This window comes from Hirundo rustica, chromosome 16 (genome assembly GCF_015227805.2).
Source record: "Hirundo rustica isolate bHirRus1 chromosome 16, bHirRus1.pri.v3, whole genome shotgun sequence".
NCBI lineage: Eukaryota > Metazoa > Chordata > Aves > Passeriformes > Hirundinidae > Hirundo > Hirundo rustica.
The window spans coordinates 11,629,576-11,652,618 of record NC_053465.1 but is presented as its reverse complement, the minus strand read 5'-3'; the positions used below and the strand labels follow the sequence as shown (position 1 = coordinate 11,652,618).

Genomic DNA, 23,043 nt, shown 5'->3' with positions numbered 1-23,043 from the left:
ACTGTTTTTTGTTGTTTTTGTTGTTTGGTGGTGGGGTTTTGTTTGTTTGTTTGTTTTTTGTGAAATGTACTTCATAGAACCTTAGCTTCCAAATCAGGATTCTGCAGTTTCTGGGAAGGAAGACAGAGTGAGACAGCAGAAGAAGTGTCTGTGATTTGTCATACTGAGCTTGATGTATCTGGGGGGAAAAATAACTTTGAGATATGCTAGCTGGAATTAAACTTATTGTAGTTGTTTATTCTTCCATCTACTGCTAAAAAAAAAAAAATAAATTCAAGGGATTTCTGAAAGTTTTTAGAATTAGTAATTTTTTCATTGATGCTATTGCCTGTTCATGAAACTGGGCTTGGAGTAATATTTAACTGGAATGCTCCCTTCTTTATAGCTGTCAAACACAGAAGCTATTTCTGAATCCCAATAGATGCAAAGAATCATCAGGAAATATCACTTTCAGGTGTCTTGCTGAGATTTTCTATTGCAAGTGGAATCTCTGAGTTGTCTGAGTTAGGTAGCAGCAAATTTATGTCCCCTGCCTGGAGGAGCTGTCCTGCTCCTCGTGGCTGATGAGAAGGCACTCAGCTCCCCTTTCAACGGCAGCATCCTCTGGAAAGCTGAGCAGAACACTTGCCTGGTGATACAAATGTCATCCAGACCCCCTCCTCAGAGTGTTAATTCAGGTTAATTCTAGATCAAGCAAAACTTGCATGGAAGCTTTCAATGAGAAAAGTGAGCAGCGTCAAGGACTGGAGCTTGAGATGTATCGTGGTACGTGATGGAACTCGGGTAAAACAGGAGTTTTACCTGCTCACTGCTCTGGGAACAGCTAAAAAATCGGATTAGTGGGGAAATATTCCACGCAGGGAAATGCACTCGAGGTCCCAGTGAGTCAGAAGGTGGCAGCAATGACACTGACATTGCTCCGCTGTGCTCTGCCTCGACAATAACTTACAGCTGGCACTGCAAGAATCGCAAACTCGGGATGATAGTGAAGAGCTCAGAGGGATCTTAAAAATATTGAGCAAAAAGAAGCAGTTGGCTAAGAGATCTGTCCGTGCCCGCTCTGTTCCTCCGGAGTCAGCCTGTCCCCTCGTGGAGCAGCGCAGTGCAAACGCTGTGCCAGCTATTGCTGGTGCTCAGAAAAGCCTCTCTGGTCCCTGCAAGGCCTGCCTGTGGCTCTGCAAATCCGGGCTCCCTTTAGCCTGGCTCTGATTTCTGTCCCTGCCCTGTCAGGCTGCACGAGAGCTTTCCCCACTAAGCACAGTCAGGTGTTTCCCAGAGGGAATATCCCCTCTCCCAGTGCAGGTGCTGCCCCTTCTGCTGCTCAGCCACACGTAGAGGAGCCAGGAGAGCTAAACGTGGTGTGTTAGAGCTGTCTGTGGAATTTTGTTAATTGTGAGCTATAAATTGAGCTACACCCATGGAAAGTTGTGCTTTCTTTTAGAAAGATGCTTATCAGGGTCCTCTGACTCTTATTCTGTTATATGGGAATGTAGTTTAAATTTAAATTTGCTGCTAATGAACAACTGCTGGGCTGTTTGACATTTTCAGACTGTTTTGATGTTGCCCCCTCGCTGTACCTTTCTATTTACTTGTGTCTGCCTATGGTATTAATATATTGCTTTTCCATGACCCAGCATTGTTAAAATAAACTGCTAGATCCAGGTCCTTTCAGCACTTCCCAGAAGGTGTCATTGTGTTCCTGTCTAAAGGTGAACCTCTGTTTCTGAATAATTGATGGCTGGTAGTTAATTTCTTTATCTTCAGAAAGGAAGAAACTTATTAATGAGGATAATGCATGAGAGATCAATGCCAACGTGTGTGACATCGATTAATGATTTCAACTTGTAACCAGGTTGGAAAAAGCAGCTGGGCTCTGTATTTGAGCACATAATTATCTGTAATTGTTCTGATTACTTGGTGGGAGTGGGAAAACAGATAAGGCATCACTTAAAGGGTACAGAGAACTGGGCAGAGGTCTTCTCTCTGATACTCACTGAGCTGGTTTATTTTTAACTCCTCAGTGGTTAAGGTGATGCACAGCTGTGGTGTGAGTTGTTTTTCCCTGTGGGGATGGCATGTCGGGATGTGTACATATATATCTATAAAAATGGATGGATCTGCACAAAGAAGTGAACCCAGTGCTGGAGAGACGGTTTTATTTTTAATAATAAAATAATTTGGATTAGGAAGGCAGATGGTAAAGTTGCAAATGGTATCAGGAGAATGGCCCGAGGTGTTAAGTTTCCTTTCTTGAACACTGTGACAGCAAAAGCTCAACAGATCATATTCTAGACCCAAACCTTCAGTGCACAACATAAGGAAGTGGAAACTTTCATCTACCCTTTGAAGTTTACCCAAAACTTTCACCCATCAATCCTGTTTTTTAACCAGGATGCTGCCTAATAGGAAGCTCTGTAATGAAAGCTGTAAGTTGTGTGTGTATTTATTAGTAAGTACATGTTTACTGCTTGCCTTGGGGGAGAAAAGAGAGTTTTCTGGATTGAGCAGACTGATCTCGGTGTGTATTGAACTTCTCAAAGCTGAGGCTCTCTTTCAGCACCCACTGGTGTGTGGAGTGAAGCTTCTCCTGTACCTGGGCTCCGCCTTTAGCCAGACTTGAGTGGGAGTTGTGTTCTGGGGACCTGTGCACCCTCAAAGACTCCTGCAGAACTGCAAAAATATTTTTCCTACCCTTCAAAGAAAGCACATGGGCTGCGGAGTACTCATTTTGAGGCAGAGGAGCTGTGATGTGTGCAGCAGAGGCAGCCTGGCTGTGCTCTGTGAGTCAGCTTTCTGCTGGAGCTGTGAGATGTTGCACACACTGCCAGGGACTGGAGGAGTTTCCTCTACCTTCCCATTCCAGCCTGATAGTAGGATTGGATATTTGCATACTAACTTTTTGGTTAAATTCTTCAAAAACATACATATTGATGCAGCTTTGTGAGCTGATCTCGTTTGATGTGTTTCCTTGATTAAATGTATCTGCTGTCCTAATGTGGCAGTGCCCTCAGTTGTTTAGCACTTCATTTTCCTCACCACAAATGGTACAGCCTGTCCCTGGAAAACAAAGAATTGCATTTTTTTTTCATCTCATATGACCCAGTGAGGGAACAGTTTTACAGAGTCAAGAAGCCTCAAGTGACAGGCTCAAGAAAACTTTAGAGCTTATGTCAATGTTTTCCTTTTTTAAGCCACTTGAGTTATTAATGACAGCAAAATAAGCTGTGGTGTTGTACACCAGGATGGGATCAGACTTAGAACTTCCCTTCTCCATTTTTTTAGAAAATAATATCACGTAATACATTGTAGCCCTGAAATGCAGAGGTCTAACCAGACCCTTTTGAAGGTGTTTTAATTCTTCATGCCAGCTCCAAAGCCACCTGTTATAAAAGCCTCTGTGTGTGATACTGATTGGTGAGCACCTGAGTTTTAGAGCACAGCTTGTCCCTGTCTTGCTTGGTGGCTTATGAACCCACATTATGGCCCTGCTTGAATTTCAGGAGTTCCCTTAGCTGTAAATGAGTTATACTGATGGCATGCCTCTTTATTTTTAAATTACACATTCCTTATCTGTAGCATGATTTCTCATTTCCCTTCCCCAGCCTTACAACTTCTTTTAATAGCTGGAATTCATCCCACCACTATATATCTAGTCCTCAAAGATGCTGTTGTTGTCTGGAAGACTATTTCAATCCTCCTGGGCTGCAAATATCTATTGACTTTGCCATTAACTGAAATAATTTCAGACTTTGGGATTTTGTGCTTACATCTGCCTAATTTTAGTTTATCCGGTTGTTACTGCAGTCATCTTGCATCTTATATTTGTTTTCCTTTCTCACAAGACTGACTTCAAACAATCCTCCATAAGGACTTTAGCCTGATTTTAGTTCAGCCTAATGTTTGCTTTTGCACTGTTTGCTGCCGAAGACAGTTGTCTCTTGTCAGATTTTTCCTAGATGCTTGTAGGCAATTTATTTCTAATCTCTCTTCTCTATCCAGATCTTCCCTCTCACCGTTCTTCACCTTACTTATGATGCAGACTTCTTGGTTTGAAAAGCTCCTCTGTAAGAAGTATTAAGTTTCTCTCCTTTTCACTCCCTGAGCTCCCTGGACCTCAGGAAGTCAGTCTACCAAATTTTTGTCATTCTGAACATGAATGCCAGACTTGTTTCTTCCCTTCTACTTAGTTTATATGAAAACAACTTTATTTTAGAGTTTGTTTTTTACAGTTGTTTTTTGTTACTCTTTTATTCACTTCTTACCAGCACCTTCCCTGTGTTTCAAGACTTGCTGTTCTTATTGCCCAGGCAATTTACACTGATCTAAGAATTATTCCAGTGTTTTCTATGCCTACAGTGCTGGCTGGATCCTTTCTGCTGCCTAGCAGATTACTTAGCGAGGTTCTCTTCTTCGTGTTTTGTTCTCTGCTCTCCCTTAATTTACAGTTGTACTTGTTTGTGGTTGTCCTTATGCTGAATGAAAGACAGAGGCATGCCTTAATTTCTGAAGTGATGCTGACACCTGAAGAGAGGGTCACATATTGTTGATAGGAGGGGTTTTAGGACTGGGCAGAGGATTTGGGTGCCCAGAGCAGCTGTGGCTGCCCCTGGATTCCTGGAAGTAACCAAGAACAGCTGGATGAGGCTTGGAGCAAACTGGGACAGTGGAAGATGCCCCTGCCCATGGCAGGGGTGGCACTGGATGATCTTTAAGGACCCTTCCAACCCAAACCTTTCTCCCTTGAGATCCAGGGATCTCTCAAGCTCATTTCTGGCTAAGGCTGTGAACAGCTGAGGGGGAACATTAGCAGCAGACTGATTCTGTCTCTGTTGGCTCCCAGGGTGGTGCTCTTGCTCGACCAGCCAAGGACTGCGTTGTGCAATTCCCCAGCGGTTACTCACAACCATAGGCCAGTTCAGGTTAGAAAAGACCTTTAACATCATTGACCCAGCAGCGCCAAGCCCAGCACCAACCCATGCTCCACGTGCCTTTTAAATCTCCCCAAGTCACCCTCTTCCACTGCTTGGCCACCCTTTCAGCGAAGAAATTTTTTTCCGGTTATCCCACCATGCTGAGCCCTGAGGACATCCCGTCCTCTAAGAAACTTGCATACTCCGGCGATTATAAATACTCCGGTACTGCTGAGCCTCCGGCGCTCTCTCAGTGCTCCGAGCGAAGGGCCGGGCGCGGGTTTCCGACCGCACGGGGCAGCGCCGCGGCCGCTCCCGCACCGCCCCCTGCCGGCGCTGCCCAAAGCTGCGCTGCCCGCGGCTGCTGCCCGCTGCAATCCCCGGGACTGCCCGCTGCGCTGCCCAAAGCTGCGCTGCCCACAGCTGCAATCCCCGGGACTGCCCAAAACTGCTGCCCACAGCCGCAATCCCCGGGACTGCCCACAGCTGCTGCCCAAAGCTGCAATCCCCGGGACTGCCCAAAGCTGCAATCCCCGGGACTGCCCAAAGCTGCGCTGCCCAAAGCTGCAATCCCCGGGACTGCCCACAGCTGCTGCCCGCTGCAATCCCCAGGACTGCCCAAAACTGCTGCCCACAGCTGCTGCCCAAAGCTGCGCTGCCCACAGCTGCAATCCCCGGGACTGCCCAAAGCTGCTGCCCACAGCTGCAATCCCCGGGACTGCCCAAAGCTGCTGCCCACAGCTGCAATCCCCGGGACTGCCCAAAACTGCTGCCCACAGCTGCTGCCCAAAGCTGCGCTGCCCACAGCTGCAATCCCCGGGACTGCCCAAAACTGCTGCCCAAAGCTGCAATCCCCGGGACTGCCCACAGCTGCGCTGCCCACAGCTGCAATCCCCGGGACTGCCCAAAGCTGCTGCCCACAGCTGCTGCCCAAAGCTGCAATCCCCGGGACTGCCCAAAGCTGCGCTGCCCAAAGCTGCGCTGCCCAAAGCTGCGCTGCCCGCTGCAATCCCCGGGACTGCCCAAAGCTGCTGCCCGCCCAGCTGCAATCCCCGGGACGGCCCAAAGCTGCTGCCCGCCCAGCTGCTCGGTCCGAGCGGTCATTGCTCTCCTTTTCCTGTGCCAATCCCAGCTCAGGTGACTGATCCAAGCTGATCGGTCTAGGGAGGGCCTTGGGTTTTCCCCCCCGCCTTAAGGCAGTTGTGCGTTGTGGGTGCAGAAGTTACCTGCGGACAGCAGTTCTTAGAATTGTGCCCGGAATTGTCTCCCTGCCTGTGCTGAAAGCCTAGGAGTGTCCAGGTCGCGGTGTGACGCGCTGCTCAGTAGTCAACTCCCGAAAGTAAAGTGGCTAAGGATGGGAATTACTATTTTCAGCTGTAGGTGCCCGTGAGCCGCTCGTAGCACCGCCCCATCAAACGGCAGGGCTCGGGGGGCCTACCTCCTCCTCCCTGGCTCCAGCAGAGGGTCGCTCCCTCCATCCCATCCCATCCCCGCGCCGCTCCCGGCCCCAATCCCACCCCCAATCCCAGCCCTCCGTTTAACGCCAGCCCCCGCGCTGCCTCGCCATCCCCGCTGGAAGCAGGGCAGGAGCAGCGGCGCTGCCTGCGCCGCGCGATGCTGTGCTCCGGCCGCTACCGCGGGGCGCCGTGCGTGCGCGCAGCCGGGCTGCCCTAGGCTCCCGCCAGCCCTCAGCCAGCCCTCGCCGCCGAGGCAGCCCCGGGGGAGGGGGCCGGGGGTGCCCCGGCAGCGGGGCCGGCTCTGCGCGGGCGCGGCCGGCGCCGGGCTCGGGGAGCGCCTCCAGCCCGGCGGCTCCGCCGAGCAGCACCGCGGCTCCGGCTGCCGGGGCCGCCGCCGCGCACGGACACCAATGCGGGGGACGGCGGCGGGGAGAGAGCGGCTCCGCGGCAGCGGCGAGGGCAGGTGAACTCCGGGGAAGGATGACCGGCGTCGCCGCGATCGTCTTTTTCCTGCAGCTCTTGCCCAGGGCGGACGGACAGGTCTTCCCAGGTGAGTGATGCCCGCCCGGCGCCCCGCTCTGCCGTGCCCCGGGTCCCTCCGGCTCGGGCGGCTCTCCCGGCAGCCCGAACTCTTCGCCTCGTCCGTGCCTCCGGCCCCGAGGCCTCGCAGGGAGCTGCCGGGGCCATCCGGAGAGCGGCGGGGGATGGAGGCGCCTCGGAAGGCGCTGGCCGGCGGCAGCCAGCGGCCTCGGTCCCCGCCGCTTCCCAGGCACCGGCGATGCGAGGGGCTCTGCCCGGCCGTGCGGGGCTCCGCGGGGTCCCGCTGGGGGCCGGGGGGAGCTCGCTCCCGTGGAAGTTGCGTGTGGCAAGAGGTGACAGCATCGCCTTTATTCCGGGATTCGCGATACGCGAGGCGGTTTTTGGTGGTAGAGAGCGTTTGGGAGCCCGAGGTAGGAGTTGGCTCCTGCGGGATGTGCAGCGCGGGGGGAGCCGCTGCCTTTCCCCTCCGGTCAGGGAAAGGGGTCTGGGCTTGCTCTGGGAAGTTCCGTGGCAGCTGTTACAGCGCTTGCATGTCCCAGCTCCAGGAGCTTTCACGGGGGGCTCAGCCACTCGGATAGGCTCCTTCCCAATTGTCGCTTTCTCTGTCGCTGATGTTGGGGAGTACTTTGCTCCCTGGCATGTGTACAGTAATAGTAGCCGGCTATTTTCCCACTCTTTCGAGTTCCTTTAGGCATAGTTTGAATTACTTGAAGATGACAGGTGCTTATAGATCTGGCTTTCTCCTGTGCTATTCTATAGATAATCAAGAGCTACATGGGTCTTACTTTTCTCCTGGATCTTGTAATACATTAATTTTCTCACCGCACTTCGTGTTCATGCTAAAAAACAAGCAGTTACATCTTTCTCCTCTCTTGACTTAAGGAAAAAAAAGTATTTTAAAACTACCTGTATGTTTAAGACGAGTAAAATTTCCCTGTGTTACGTCGCTTAACGTAGGGATACATCTTATTGCTTGTGGCTTAGCCATGCTGGAGGCACGAAACTAAACTTGAGTTCACCTCAAACATGAGCAGGTTTTCGAAGCAGCTCGAATGACTCTGTCTCGCTGTTTTAAAGCAGCAATAGTGGCGCGTTGGGGATGCCGAGCACCGTGCACACCTTCCCCCGAGCCCTTGGGTGCGGGCTGGGCTCAGGGCCGGGCAGACCCTACCGGAGGAGGTGTTCTCTTCAACCCGGCTCGCTTTGACACCACCGGGATCTTGTTTACATTGCTAGGCAACTGCACAAAGCACAGATTTATTAGAGAGGCTGGGAAATCTAACCTAGTTAAATAACTGCTTTCTTGAGTAAGCAATATGTGGAGCTATTTATTCCCCCCCCCCTTTTCTCTCCCTTCCAACTGTTTTCGTGTTCTTGACACTTGTCATATCAATTGAGATTAGATCCCGGGCTTTTGATGAATCATTTAGCCAGATGCTTGGAAAGAAGAGTGTTCTGTGAAAATAGCAAAGTTTTAAGGGGGCAGAAGATGCTTTGTATTTGAGGGAGATAATGTAACATGAGCTAAATGCGTGAAAATTTACCATATTTCAATTATTTTTAGGAGAGCCATGAAATATTTTAATTATCAGTTCAGTGGAAATAACAACTGTGAGGTTTTTTAAATCATTAGTATACCCTTCTCCCTCCCATTTGAGTGTGGATCCTACCACCCAAAGTAAGAGGCACTGATTTTAAGAACTGTTTTCTGAGCTGCTGGTAGTACTGACATGAGGAGAAAGTTTTCTACTCTTAAAATAAATATCTGCTGTGAAATGTATCGGTCTGGATTGTGTCCCTATAGCTGATTTCCACACCCCCCCCCCCCCCCCCCCCCCCTTATGGTAAAAGGCAAAGTTCTGCAGGTGCACTTTGTCTCTGAAAATTCGGTGAAGTTTGGAGTGGCTCCAGTTAATGCCGTCAGTGTCTTTCAGCTTCTTCCATCAGGTGGTGCTCTCTCCATAAGTTTCAGGATGCAAATACCTCCCGGCTGATTATTTTTCAAAGCCTACTACGTTTATACAGCAGCCTTTTGTTAAACATCCCGAAAAATCACTGTGCAAGTTGTTGGCTGGGGTTTTTTTTAAAAAAAATTATTTACTTTAAGTGATCGCTGGACTAGGAAATAGGAAAGGCACAAGTCAAGACGAAATGTAGTCGGTTCCTACCCGATCTGCACAGCTGCTGCTGCTTGGTATTATCCCCGAAGTAAAATTAGGAATACTACAAAGAGACAGCAGAATGCTCACAGCTTCTCCCTGGAATACCTCGTTTCATCCTGAGGGAGCTGGCTAACACTTTTCTTTATGTAATTTCTCTATCACTCTATTTATAACTCTTCTCCCCAGCAATTACTTCCCCTTCCCTGCAGTCTCTGTGTTTACTTGTAACTCAACATAAGCTTTTTGAAGTTCTAAACTTTTCTGTCAGCTCTAGGGCCAGCAGCTAGTTTAAACGCTTTACTTTCCCGTGTAGGACACAGAAGTAGCACCAGGTAATGACAGCGGCTCCCAGTTCTTTCGGGATTGTGGAACTGAGGGAGCATTACTTACAGGGAAGTTCTGAGAGTCCGTGTGCGGTTTTTCTCCCCCCAGGACATGCGGGGTATTCCTGCAGTTGCCCCACACTTTATTATTGTCTGTTTTGTGCGGATTTTCAGCGCAACAGGGGGGATAAACAGAGAGATTAAAGTCATTTGCAGCCGTGAAAAAGCATCCGGGGTGGGAAAGTAGGACAGAGGGTTTACACGGGGGCTGTTGACCTGAACACCCGATTATTTAACACTTTTTCTTCCCCTGGCAGTGCCTGATGTACTTTTCCCCGTCCCGCTCCTCGCTGTGCTGGCGGAGCTGCCCAGCGCTCGGATGTGTGGCTGCTGCTCCCACCTCGCCAAGCCACGGCTGTCCGGGGAGGAGAGGAGATGGAAAGGGAGCAAACTGCGAGGAAAACTTGGGGGAAGGTGTAATTTGTTTAGGAGTTGATTTGCTCCGGTTTTGCCGTCGGTAAATTGGCGGTGACAAACGGGCCCGAGCGAGCCGCTCTGTGCGGCAGTTGCTAACAATGCAGCCATTTAACTCGATAATCGCTTTCCTCTCCCTCTGGGGAGCTGTTAGCGCCACAATTCCACTTCATTTTTATCCCCGGCTGGCTCGATTTGTTTTCTAATACATAAACAATTAATCCTAAGAAGGTGATGTTGTGAAACTGCCTCTTTCGACAGCGGCAACGAAAGGTCACGGTGTGTATAAAGGCTTTTGTGAATCTCGGAGGGATAATCCTCTTTTACAAATGCAGAGCCCTTTTTAACCATCCACCCTCCTGCGAGTCCCTGAGCTCTGCTTTCCTTGTTTAATTGTACTTTTAAAGTCTGTTATGCTCTGCGTGCAGGCCCACGTGCTCTAGTTTTCATTAATGTTACGGGAATGACTTGGGGCACTTACTGTAGAATATTAAAGTATATTTTTTTTTCAGAAGGCACCATCATCTGTTGCCATGGAAACCCAAATAGTAGTAAAGATGTAGGTCTGAGGCTTTGAACCTCGAAAGCCACGGACAAGGGTTGTTTCTTATAGAAACAATTACTTTTGTATATGAAATCCAGTTAAGTGGGGAGAAGAAAGGGAAATAAATTGATCTGTTCAGCATTGCTCTGACAATCCTCTTGAATAACATTCAGCTCGGAAGGATCACTGTCTCTGATTCTCTCTGTGTGTATGGTGTGGGTTTATTTAAGCTCATTATTTATCATAATAGTTGTTTTATGCGTCTGATTTTCATTGTGATTTTATAAGTGAGGTGCGCGAATGTGTATTGGCAGGTATTGTTCTTTGCTTGAATGGGAAGCGCTGAATGTACAATGGAGAGGTGTGCATTGGAACTTAAATATTTTGGCAATGGGCAAATTTAAGACTGATTTAACGTGGCCCTAATTAAAAAAAAAAAAAAAAAATAGCAGATGTTGTCTGAAATCCACCTACCAAAACGTGATTGTATACATGGGTTTACTCACTGATGAGAGCGATAATGCTTCTGCTTTAGCACAGAAACCCTGCAGCCTGCTTGACATCCCCACAAACTCTTACAGTTTGGGTGACGAGCAGCAGGATGTGTGTGTGCATTGCTATATAAAGCCCTCTGTCTTTCTAGAGAGACATTCCTTAATTTTTTTATGGAAACTGCTGCAGTCTGTTTCCTCGGTGTCTTGTAATGCACGGATTAAATACGTAACTGAGCTTCCAAAACATGCTTGTGGGAACATTGATAGATGAGACTCTCCTGACACGGATCTGAAATAGCAGCAGCGTAGAGGGGTCAGCTGCTGCCGTGAGCAAGTTGTAGTCCAGGTTCTCCATCTGTGATGCAGGAAACTTTCTGTGCCTCCCGTTGCCTCGTAGCAGAGGGCTCCACTCCCCTGAGGAAGGGCTCGTGGGTTGATGTTCCTTGGCTCTGTGCTCATATTCTTGATAAGAATATGGTGTATGGCTCTTATGGTGTTTCTGGAACGTTTTATGGAGCGGCATTACTTGGCTCATTTAAGCCAATGTATTTGGCCTGGAGTAATTTTTTTTATACCTCTCACAGTTCCCAATTCTCTTCGTTGTTTTCTTTAGCTCATGTTTTCCCCTGTTTCTGCTGGATGATACTACTTGGGTTTACCTTCATTTAGATGGTCTCTGCATTTTTTTGAGACATCCTTACCTGCCTCTTACCCGGCCTGGTGCTGTCTCTTCCTTTGAATGCCATTCCAGGCAAAGCCAGAGATAAAGAGCAGGCGCGCAAAGGTGGTGAGTGTTGTTGATGGCATCGGTGAGGACTCCTCACAGCCCATCTTTCTGTGCACTTGTCATTATGTAACAAAAGAGTGTTCGTTATTGTGGGCCTTAAAGGTCGTACATCTTCATGGTAAAGGAGACAATTACTGTGTCTTAATCGGACCATGAGCCATTTAATCAGTCCTGCTTGTTTTTTAATATCCAGTAAATATCTATCCCTGCACTTCAGAGGTGTCAAATACTTTGTAAACTGGATGTCAGGACATTGCATGTTCCAGAGGAAAATGCTGGTAAGAAAGACATTTCAGCTAAAGAAAACAAGGACCTCTGGAGAAAGGAGGCTGTTAAGGTGTTGTTTAATGCCCCAGTTAGAGATGATGTAATTCTGGGAAGTTCTGGTAAAACAGGACAAGAAACCCCAGGAAGAAAGAACCTACTTAGTGCTTGGTCTCCTCTGGTTTTCTTGTTTTCTTTTAAGTAGTACTTGTAAATCAATCCAAGGCCAGTTGGTTGATTTCTTTTCTCCAGCTGGATCCCCCTGGGGACTGCAGCCTTGGGAATTCAAACCCACTTGGTGAATTCTGCTGCCATTTGAAGTGGTGCAGCTCATGTAGTCGAAGAATGATTGAGCTGCTTATGAATTTTGGGAGGATGGGACCTGGCTCTTGTTCCTTGATATTTTTGAGTTCATCTCTCAGGAAGGCTGTGGGGTTTGACAGCTGATGATGTTGTGTGGGCACGGATCAGTGCTGCAGCCTGAGCAACCTCCGGTTATGCAGAGCTCTTTGTTCAGCCATGCTGTTCCCTCTGTGCTGGAAGTGCTCAAGGTGTCCCATATCTCATATTTGCTTAGCTGAAACGGCTTCAGTTCTGGCTTTACAGAGGAAACAGAGTTTATCACTTCTTTTTCCACATACATCCTTGTCAATCTCAGCTTCGTTCCTGGTAGTGACTGTGTTGAATCACTGGGAAGCAGCTCCTGGCTGTGAATTTAGCTGTAGAGCGAAGGAGGGCTGCTCCACTCTTGTCCTCTGCAGTGCTGTCAAGAACAACAAAATCAAGAGCATTACCACTTCAGCCAGAGTTTATCCATTTTTATGTTGAGGATCAATCTTTCCCTCTTTGAATGTGAAGGAAGTATCACTACCCGTGTGAGCAGAAGTAGGGCTTCATGCTGTGCTGGGGATAGATTTGGAATATCGTGCTTTTGACTTCAGCACTGTGGAATTTGTTGCTGGCACCTTAATCTGAATGTGTGTGAATCTTCCTTCCCTTCACACTGACTCTAAGGTCAGCCCTCAATAGCAAACGGGAGAAAGGAAATCCTAAATAGGCAAATATACCAAATTTGTGGTGTGGGCTTTCAGGATCATTTTTTTTAATGTCAAAGTGTGGAGTTTGGGATGGTGATGGTGCCGCGTGGTTTTGTTTATTTGAGAAGATAACGATGATTTGTAGGAGTGAAAAGCGTGCGCGATTGTGACCAACTAGTAGAAGTAGGGCACAAAGCAGGGGAGGAGGAAGGGAATTAAAGCAATCTGGCTGCTCTATAGTGGGCCTTTCTTCCTTCAGAAACGTTTACTGGAAGCACAGCAGCATTTGCTGGATAAGCAGAAGAGCACTCCTGTCAGCAAGGCGGGAAGCTGCTGAGCTTGATGGTTCGTTCCTCCGGAAAAGGGATTTGCTGTCAACATGTACCCACTTGCGTGCGGGCAGCCCAAATCCCCTTCTGCATTTCTAGGTGAGAATTCAGTGCTCTAATGGGAACAGCTGCGGCTGAAAGTGTAAAGTGTGATGTGTTTCTACCACAGTCAGTTATTTCTCAGGGAAATATTTCATGGTTTTGATGTTTCTGCAGAGGCGTGTGGCTCAGAGGCAGATTTAAAGAAAACCCCAGCTAGCTAAGCCAAGGGACTGTGTCCATCTAACTCCATGCTACTGCTCTGGTTTGGTGCCAAGAATTTTTACTAAATTGTTTTTAAGAAAAGCACCAAGATAAACAATAAGAGCAATTTCTGGTGTTTTCCATTCAAGTCCACTTGTTTAAAAGGGGGTTTATCTCTCTAGGAAAGTCTGCTGTGTGTTCTCTGGTCTTTAGCTTGGGTGTGTTTGTCAAGTGGCTGAGCAGAAGTGCTCCTTACCTTCTCATTCCCGGCTCGAGAGGCAATTGCCAGTTTTGTAATGGTACCAACTCCTCTCTCCTAATGAGCCTCTTTAATAGAGCCTCCCTTTTCCCTCTTAATTATTTATTGAACCTGAAGGGATGGCTTTGTTGTGTAGTAACTTAGGAACACTTGAAGAGCCAACTGCTAAATGCTTTAGAGGCACAAATTACTGCGGTTTTTTGGTACCCCAAAGAACGTTTTCTTTGCGGTTGTACAAGGAAGAAACAGCAGCAGAAACGTGAGCAGTGCCACAGTGAAGCAAGAAGGGTGGCAGATGATGGGATCGTGGTGTTTGTGTGGGGTTAGTGATGGAGAGTGTGATGGGAAGGAGAATATGGTAAATTTCTAGCAGTAGGAAGAGGGCAGGTATGAAGAGAAATAGGAAAGGGGACTTTGCCAGAACAGAAACAGTGAGGAGGCAGACATAAAGCTTTGAAGTGGGCTGCTGGCTGCTCAGGCTGGAAAGGTGGCTGGCACTGATAGAATCTCCCTTTCTTTAAGCTGAATGTTCACCAGAGTCCTTGTGAGATAGCTCGTGGCTGCAAATTTTGCTCCTTAGGCTGAATCATGGGATCCAGCACCTAGTTCCTGTCTTTAATTTCACAGTGATTGAACATCTCCCTTCACAAACCAAACTGATATCAATATTGAATTTACCAGCAGCCCATTCTAGGTTTGCTTAGAAAAGTGTCTATTTATCTGTTATATTTGCCATTTGCTAATATTTTAAGAGCCTTAACCACGCCAGCAGCAGTTCTCTGTGTTGTTCCTCCATCTCAGCTGGTATTTCGTAGCTCTGCTCATGTGTTCACATGACACTTGCACACTGTTTATTTCAGTAATGGAAAGGAATAAGCATGTGAGAGGAAAAGCCTGTTGTACTTACACTCTGCAGAACACTGCTGCCCGTATCAGAGTGGCTGATCAGGATATTCTGGGTACCTCAGTGCATCACTGGGCCTGGGTCAGAGCCTGTGCCAGCAGCCCAGATGTGCAGCAGCCAAGCCTCATGAAACATCCAGGAGCCATCACCCATCACCCACCTAAAACCGGTCGCTCACCTTTGCTCCTTCCCTTCAGAGAGCAGGTTTGGAACCTTTCACTGTTGGTACAGATATTTTGTGTTGCATTCCTGGCTCTGGCTGCACAGGGCACAATCACCTGATGGATTTGACTGATGGGGTTGTTATAAATACATATATTGTTGGCTTTTTGCAAGTATTAAGATAAGTGCTATGTGTATAATGTTAAAGTAGCTTTGCTGTACGGATATAGTTTTTATTTCTGCTATTAGCAGAATTAGGCATAGTGGTGATAGCTGATCCAATATTCTTGAACTGTCTGCTTAGTTATCCAGTTATAAAGGGGACCCTGCTGCTGAGATGCCAGCTATCAACACTTAGCCTCTGTGGGAAATACGGGCCAAAGCCCAGACTGGAGGTGATAAAGAAGAGGGACTAAAACCACAGCCAAGAAACATGCTCTAAAAACCGGGACCCACGGAGGGGCCGTGCTAAACATCCCTGGAATATGTAAACTAATTTGTGGGGAAATATGAATATGCACGATGGTTTATGAATATGCAAGAGGCTGATGTAATAGAAGAAGCATTTAAGGAATATCTCCAAGATGATAGGGATGCTCTTGGCTGAACGCCAAGCACCCGGCCGTTTTAACCCTTTGCTTTATCTCCTGTTATATTTTACCAGGAAGGTGAATGTGGTTTCTCACAGGTGGCTGGCAGCTCCCCGTGGTGCGGCTGCTGTGCCAGCCCTGACTCATCCCCTCTCTGGAAGGTGCCCTGAGGCCTCTGCTGCTCTCCTGCCTGGCAAGGCAGGCGCAGAGAGCCAGGGCTGGGGGGCTGCCAGCACCCCGCGGATTTATGGCGCTCCTGTGCACGGACACGTGCAGTTGGCACTCGCCGTGTGTGCTGCACCGCACCCGCTATTTCATTTTGGACAGCGGGAATTTGTTTGTTTGTCTAAGTTAAATCAAGATCTACTCGAAGTTTCCCCCAAATATGATCGGAATAATCATTCTGTTGAAAAAGACCTGCCCTAAACCAGGCGCTTCCCTGCGGTTCTTGAGGTTCAAACGTTCCGGGGTGAATCAGGGAGAGTAAATCCACGTGATCTAGTAAAAAATAAAAGGTTAAAAAAAATATATATCTCATTTTAAAAAAGATTTTTGCTATGCAAATATTGGTCAAAACATTTCCCCAGCTTCCTGAATACATTTTTTTTTTGTTGTTGGCAATAGGGTTTCCGGCTCAAACAGTAAATATTTTTATGATTAAAACATGGGAGATGGTGTATGTACTAACAGCGATCAGCACGTGGTAGGAATGATCAGAGGAGTGGAAAGCTTGGAAATAAACACAGAGTCTCTGTTGGCACAAGGATAACCCTGGAGACTGCCAAGGCCAGAGCCTGCAAAAATAAGAAAGTATAATTAATTGTCCTTAAATGAACTTACCAAGCAAAAGTGACCCTTTTAAAGTAAACACTCAATTTTGCATCTTTTATAATAAAGCTTTTCCATGTTCTATAATGCATTTATTAAGATTTCTGTCCATATTTACTGTAAAAACAAATTAGCACAAAGAGTACAGCTGCACTGGACATCTGCTTTCCCCTTGCACTTTGATTTTCTAGCAATAGTGCAAAGATATTTCTGCTAATGGCCGGTTAGTAATGTTTTGGAATGTTACTTGGTTTCTGAAGGTCACTTGGCAGTTGTGTGTATTGAATCACTCCTGGGTTTTGGTGTGATTTTTTTTTTTTTTTTTTTTTTTTTTTTTTTTGGTGTGGGTTTTTTTGATGGGGTTTTTTTTTTTTGTTTGTTTGGATTTTTAAGAGGTTTTTCATCCATGCTGATGAGCTGCTGCTGCTAACAGAATGCTCAATGAATGAGCGTTTCAGTGAAGAAATATTCAATTTCCTTGTGTCCTTTAGTGTAATTCCCAGCGGTCACTGATTTCAGGGTGACTTACACGTATTTAAAACATGAAACCACAGCAGCATTAACAATCCAGAAACCCCAAACTTGCATCATCCCACTTGCCAAGTGTAATTCATGCTAGAATTGCTGGAGAGAACGCAGGAGAGTGTTTGGATTTTCCACAGAGTTCGTCCTCATGTATGGGGTGGCAGAAGAACCACTCATCAGATTCAGACTTGAGATGCAATTTCCAGTAAATCTGAGACAATTTAGAAGTTCCTTTATAAGTTTTTTTGCCCAGCGATGGTCAACTTTCAAATTCTCAGTTCTTAGGAAGATGTCAGAGTTGAGAATCTCAAGCAGAAATCCTGAGTAGTACTGGTGCGTAAATCCAGAGTGAAGGTGTCTACAAAGTGATTTTTGAGTGGAGGAGAGAAATCTGGGGGTGATTAATGCTGAGATTGTTGAGAGGACTGGCTGGCAATGGATGGCATATTTGCATCGAACTGAACTGTGGGTTTAAAAAGCAACAAGTGCACTGAGGGCACAATATCCCACCTGCTGTGTTTGTATTTTAAAAAGTATATTGTCAGGATGCTTTTTCTGCCTGGAATGTTCCTCCTGAACATCCTCTTATTTCCAGGAGTGACAAATTAACGTGTTGAGAGTGCACACAAGTGACAGCAATTTCTCCTCTTTTGAACAAAGATTTGCAGTATCTAAATCCATTTAATTTCTGGCTCTCTAACTGAGAATGGAGCTGTGAAGGGGAGGGTACCTCAGAGGGAAGGAAGGGGAATAAGGGAGAAACATTTAATGTACAATGAAAGGAACAGAATGAGATAAAAACAAGAAAATAATTACTTTGGGCATTACGAAAATCTTACTGCAGATCCATGAGGCTGTGGAATTGTGTCCCAGAGGAAATGGTGGAAACTCTGTTGTCTGAATCACTTTAATTTAGACAGGACAAAAAACTGAACAATCCACTGCAAGCTTTTTTTCCCCTCTAAATTTCTGACTTTATAATAATGCTGTTGAAGAGGGGAAAGAAGAGGCGGTATAATGAAGAAAAAAAAAAAAGTGATGATGCTGTATTTAGCGTAATAACACACACTAATGGTTCTCTGCTGTTTTTTAATTAATCTGATTATCTGTTAATTATCAACAGCATCATGGTGAAGGCAAGATTGTATCATGTGCCCCTTCAAGCCCCCCTCACCCCCAAATCTGTATTTAGACTTTATAAATCTGCATTTAGACTTTATCTAACCTGGGGGCAAATAATGAGCGTGGGATTAAAAAGCCCAACCAGCAGAGCAGACCACAAACAAACAAAAACCCCACCAAAAATGCCAGCCACAACCCCCAATCAAACAGAAACCAGCCCAAACAAACCAACAAACCCCAGTTAGAAGTGCGGTGTATGATTTGTAGGTGCTAAAGAAGCACATAAAGTACCAGTCGGAGGGAGGAGGAGTGCCAAGCATGCGATGCCTTATTTCTGTGTCAGAGTTCCTGAGTGCTCGTGGGGGAGTTGTTGGAGAGCTGTGGCAGGGGAGCATCAGCTCTTTGGTGGGGGGGGCTGAGGTGAGGCCCCAAAAAGGGTTTTGGGTGTCACATCACACCTGCCATCTGTGCTGCTGTGTGCGGGGTCCGTGCAGAACCCCCAGCACCCCGAAAATCCCTGAGCTGCACATGGGGAACGCGATGATAACGTGGGTTAATCCTTAATCTCGGAGTGCCTATAAAGGGCAGGGCTGAGCACAGAGCTCTGAGTGGGGTGGTGAGTGTGTCTGAACGCTGGTGAGGGGCCAGAAACCCTATAGCTGTGGCGAAACCTGAGAGGAAATTAATAATTCTCTCTGTGCAGCTCAGTTTGCACCGTGTGCAGTAAATAATGCATGGGCCCACGGAGCTAACAGTAAGAATAAAACAAAATATTGAGTAGCTGCCCCTCCAGTCAGGGCCATCCATCTTTTGCATAAACAACTAAAGGTCCCGTGGCAGAAGTGTGTGATCAGGTGATTTTTTTTTCAGTCAAACCTGCAAGAGGATTGGCACAGGGTTTTGTGGATGACTTTCTACTAGGGCATCTAATACCCTTGAGAAATCTTGATTATCTATTGATGTTAATACTCCTCTTTCCTCAGTGTCCCTTTGTGGCAGGGAAGCCCACTACCTGTGTGGTCAGGAATTTGTAGGCTTCTCCTTTTGGCTGCATGAATGTGCAGGGGGGGGTTTGCTGCTCTGTGTCTAACTCTGTAACACCCTTGTCTTGGAATTGGAAAAGAATTGGAAAAGCAGGGATATGAACAGAAGTTTGGGGATGTGGGCAAAGTGCTTTTCCAGTCTAAACAATTGTAGGGTTCTGTGTTGTGAAAGAAGCTCGTGACAACCCATGAAAATTTAAGGGAAATGTGTTAGAATTAACAGATTTGCTTTTTGCTGCCATGGATTTAGATTCCACTGGCACCTAATTCATGCAGGAAGGAAGAGCTGTCACTTCTCAGGCTCTGTCGGTGTCAGGGTGGTGGCTTAATTAATTGCTCAGAACTGGATGGCACTGGACATTTTTCTTTTTTGAGGATTCAGGGGAAATAGGAGCCTGGAAACTTAATCTGTATTTTATTGGTAGCCCGTGCCCATGGAGCTGTGCAGGCAGCTCCTCTGTGAGGTGATCCCGAGGGGCTGCCAGGAGTTTTATTGTGGTTTGGATTTGCAGGGAGGCAGTTGGACTGCAGTGAGTTGGGACTTGAGCCTTTATGGTTTGTTTGAATTTATATTTGCTATGTGGTGTGCTCGTACTACTTGTTTGAATCAAAATCAGCATCATGTACACAATTAAAGTCACCCTGTGCTTCGCTTGCCTTGACTGGAGCAGTAGAAAGCTGGGTGGGGAAATCAGTGCTGTAGCAATTAAATTGAATCCTTTGAATTCCATTAAAGAAGGAAAGGAGGAGAGAAAACACTGTTATTTATCAGTCAACTTGAGGGAATTCATGTCTCCTGAAAATGAGCTTCAGTCCTACTTTTTTGCTGTTGTTCTCAGAGTTGATATTACCGTAGAGTTAAAGAGAACAAATTATAATGTTTTTTTTCAAAACTTTCCTTTTCCTTTACGCCCCTAGGCTTGCAATCCATTTTCCTTACTCTGCTCTCTCCTTTTGCAAGGCATTTAGTGGCTGCTCATTCCTGCTGTGCTCCTGCAATGCCCATCCACGTTAAATGATATTGTCTGGTTTTCTGGTGGCACAGCAGCAGGTGTTGGTGTGCTCATGGTATGTGCCCAGCAAAGCTGCAGATAGTTCCTCTTCTGAGCCTGCCAGGGTGTGACTGGAGTTGTTCAGGAAATGTTTAGATTTTCCACTGTGATAACTCTGTGAAGAGAAGTGAAAAGGTTAAAAAAAAAAAAAAAAAAAAAAAAAAAAAAAAAAAAAAAAAAAAAAAAATCAGTGGTTAAAAATGCTTTAGCAGATTTTTTTTTTTTTAGTCTTTGGTCTTGTGAAAAACTCGAATCACTTGTTTTAAAATTTTAAAGGTTTAATAGTAATAAAATGGTTATAAAAGTAGTAATAGAATTAGAGTAATAAAAAATGGAACAATTAGGGTTAGGACAATATGAGACAATGAAAACAAAGTTACAGATATCTGGGTGCTTTTTTGGGCCAATAAGCTCCAAAAAAGGACCCCTGTTAACAGAGGATTATCTCTTAAAAGCAATTGCCTGTTGAACATTGATACATTTCATACATGATGCATAAATTCCATTCAAACAAAGAATTCTCTCTGGTCAGTGTCACTTTCTTCTTAATCTCTACGGTGTCTTGAGGGCTGAGCGAGGCAGGAGAAGTTAGTTTTTTCTGATAAGGTAATAATAAATTCTTTTTCTCTGAAAGATTTACATTTCTTGTGGCTGCTATCTCTTTGTGAGTATCCCCCTTCCTCTCTTTAAAAAAAAATACATAATTTCTATTTTAACTACAAAAACTACACTTACCACACTATCAAAATATAAATTCAGCATTACTAATCGATACAACATCACGCATACAGTAAATATCTTGTGTAGAGCCACATAATATGCACTTTTCACAGTCTTGAGTTTGACTTTCAGACACTTTTTGATGGAGGGAGGACGGGAGAGCGGCGCCTCGTGCCAAGCTGTCGGTGCAAGGAGAGGAACCCTGCAGGGAGGGGATCTGGGCTTTGCTTTCTCTCTCCTTGGGCTCAGCCCACCCAGCCACGAGTGCTTCACATCAGGGGCTGCTGCCTGCTGGGGACTTCTGTTCAGAGTGCACACCAAGGGTCCTGAAATCTCTGAGAAATCCAGCTGGAGCAGGGCAGTGATTGTGCTGGGCACTGCTGAGACTCACCTGGGTCCTGGGGGCTCGTGGCAAAGGCATTGAGGGGCTGGAGCGTGTCCAGGGAAGGGAATGGAGCCCCAGGAGAGGCTGAGGGAGCTGGGAAGGGGGAGAAGAGGAAGCTCAGGGGGAACCTTGTGGCTCTGCACAAGTCCTGACAGGAGGGGACAGCCGGGGGGGTTGGGCTCTGGGAAGAGGGAACAGGGAACAGGGACAGGAGGAGAGGGAACGGCCCCAGGCTGGGCCAGGGGAGGTTTAGATTGGATATCAGGGAAAATTCCTTCATGGGAAGGGGTGTCAAACACTGGCACAGCTGCCCAGGACAGTGGTGGAGTCACCATCCCTGGAGGAAATGAAAAAGATGTGGCACTTGGGGTCATGGCTTAGAGATGGCCTTGGCAGTGCTGGATTAGCAGTCTGACTCCGTGATTTTAGAGGTATTTTCCAGCCTAAACAATTCCGTGATTCAGCGTTGCGGGAGAAGCTTGTGGCAAGTTGCAAAAATTTGGGGGAAGCATGGTGGGATTAAGAAGTTTCCTTTTCGCAGATTACCAGTTCTCTCTTTGCCATGGAGAGAGATTCTGCTGGCATCTGATTCGTGCAGGAGGACAGGGCTGCCGCTGCTCAGCCTGTCTGTCAGAACGGGAACTTAGCTAATTGTTCACAAATAGATGGAACTTGGGACTTTTCTTCTGGGGGAACTCAGCACAAAATAAAAGCCTGGAAACTTAAACTGCAGTTTACTGGCAGTACATGTCCTTGGGAGACAGTAATAAAACAGCACAGAGTAATGGTAAGTAGGAATTGCATCTCCAAGCTAAATATTTATGTATGAATTGGCCTCGGCTCTTTCTACTCCCTTCCTTGCCCTTTAATATTTTAAAGAGGAAGTAAATACCAATAAAAAATTATTTGTTGTATTGAATACTGTTCCCCTGGATACCTCTCATCAGATGATAACTTTGATTCCAAAGATATTAGGGAGGAGGAAAATGTTTATGTTGCTGTTTTACAGCAAGGCAAATTGAGTACCAGAACATTATCTGTAATATATGAGTAATTGCACGCGGAAATGATTTAAAGAAAATGTATTTAAAGATGAACATGAATCAAAGCTCCCCTCCCCCAGCTCCTTCTGATACTTCACTGTTAATTAATTCTTGCAGACTTAAGGATATTGCAGCTCTCTGTCTGCTCCTGGATTACCAGGAAAATCGAAGTGTTCTGACTCACCACGCTTGTATCTGGTAATCTCACAGGTGAGAATGCAATCCTGCCTTTTGAGCTAACTTTAGCTTTCCTTGGGGACACAGCAGCCCGGTGAGTGTTGCACTTGCAGTTTGTGAGAGGGGTGCTCCCTCCAGAGCACTCTTCAAACCCTCAGGAATTCCTGCATTCCCTCAGGGAGCAGGTGGAACTTTGGCACCGTGCTTAGATCAGGGGTTTGGAGGCTCAGGGTCCCTGTGCCAAACTCTGTGCCCGTCTTGTTTGATAACCTTGAACAAGGGAACTTCTTCCATATCTCACTTAAGTCTATTGTAAGGAGCATCCTTGTTTCTTTTGTGTCTCTCAGGAGTTTGGGGGTGCTTAAAGAACACTGGTGAGCTCTTTGAAGATCTCCTGATGAAAGGTGACATGGGGGGGTGTGTTTAGAGGTTGGCTCCCATTTCTCATTAGTATCAAATGATAACTTCTCAGGAATGTTTGTTTAGATCTTGGCTGTCATCCATGGACCTGTGTTCAATAAAATCACTGCCGCCACTTCTTGTTCACCTTCCAAAACCCTCATGAGCACTGAGTGGTGCCAGTTCTTTCTTGGAGGAAGAGATCACAGAATCATGGAATGCTTTGGGTTGGAAGGGACCTTAAAGACCTTGTTTCATACCTGCCATGGC

At 46.5% G+C, this 23,043-nt stretch overlaps 1 protein-coding gene and 1 long non-coding RNA gene across 8 annotated transcripts in view; both read left to right on the top strand.

Annotated features, from left to right (window-relative positions):
- The first annotated feature begins 6,767 nt into the window (after window positions 1-6,767).
- Window positions 6,768-23,043, top strand: part of PTPRT (protein tyrosine phosphatase receptor type T) — a 451,419-nt gene continuing 435,143 nt past the window's right edge. For all 7 annotated transcript variants that reach the window (XM_058422730.1, XM_040080154.2, XM_040080156.2 and 4 more), the window contains exon 1: window positions 6,768-6,917. In XM_058422730.1, the coding sequence (XP_058278713.1) occupies window positions 6,848-6,917 (70 nt within the window). In that variant the 5' untranslated portion in view covers window positions 6,768-6,847. The remainder of the gene's footprint in view (window positions 6,918-23,043) is intronic.
- On the top strand, window positions 9,174-10,352 carry LOC131378664 (uncharacterized). Its single transcript, XR_009208375.1, has 3 exons — window positions 9,174-9,215; window positions 9,338-9,401; window positions 9,710-10,352. It is a non-coding gene; the product is annotated as an uncharacterized LOC131378664 (long non-coding RNA).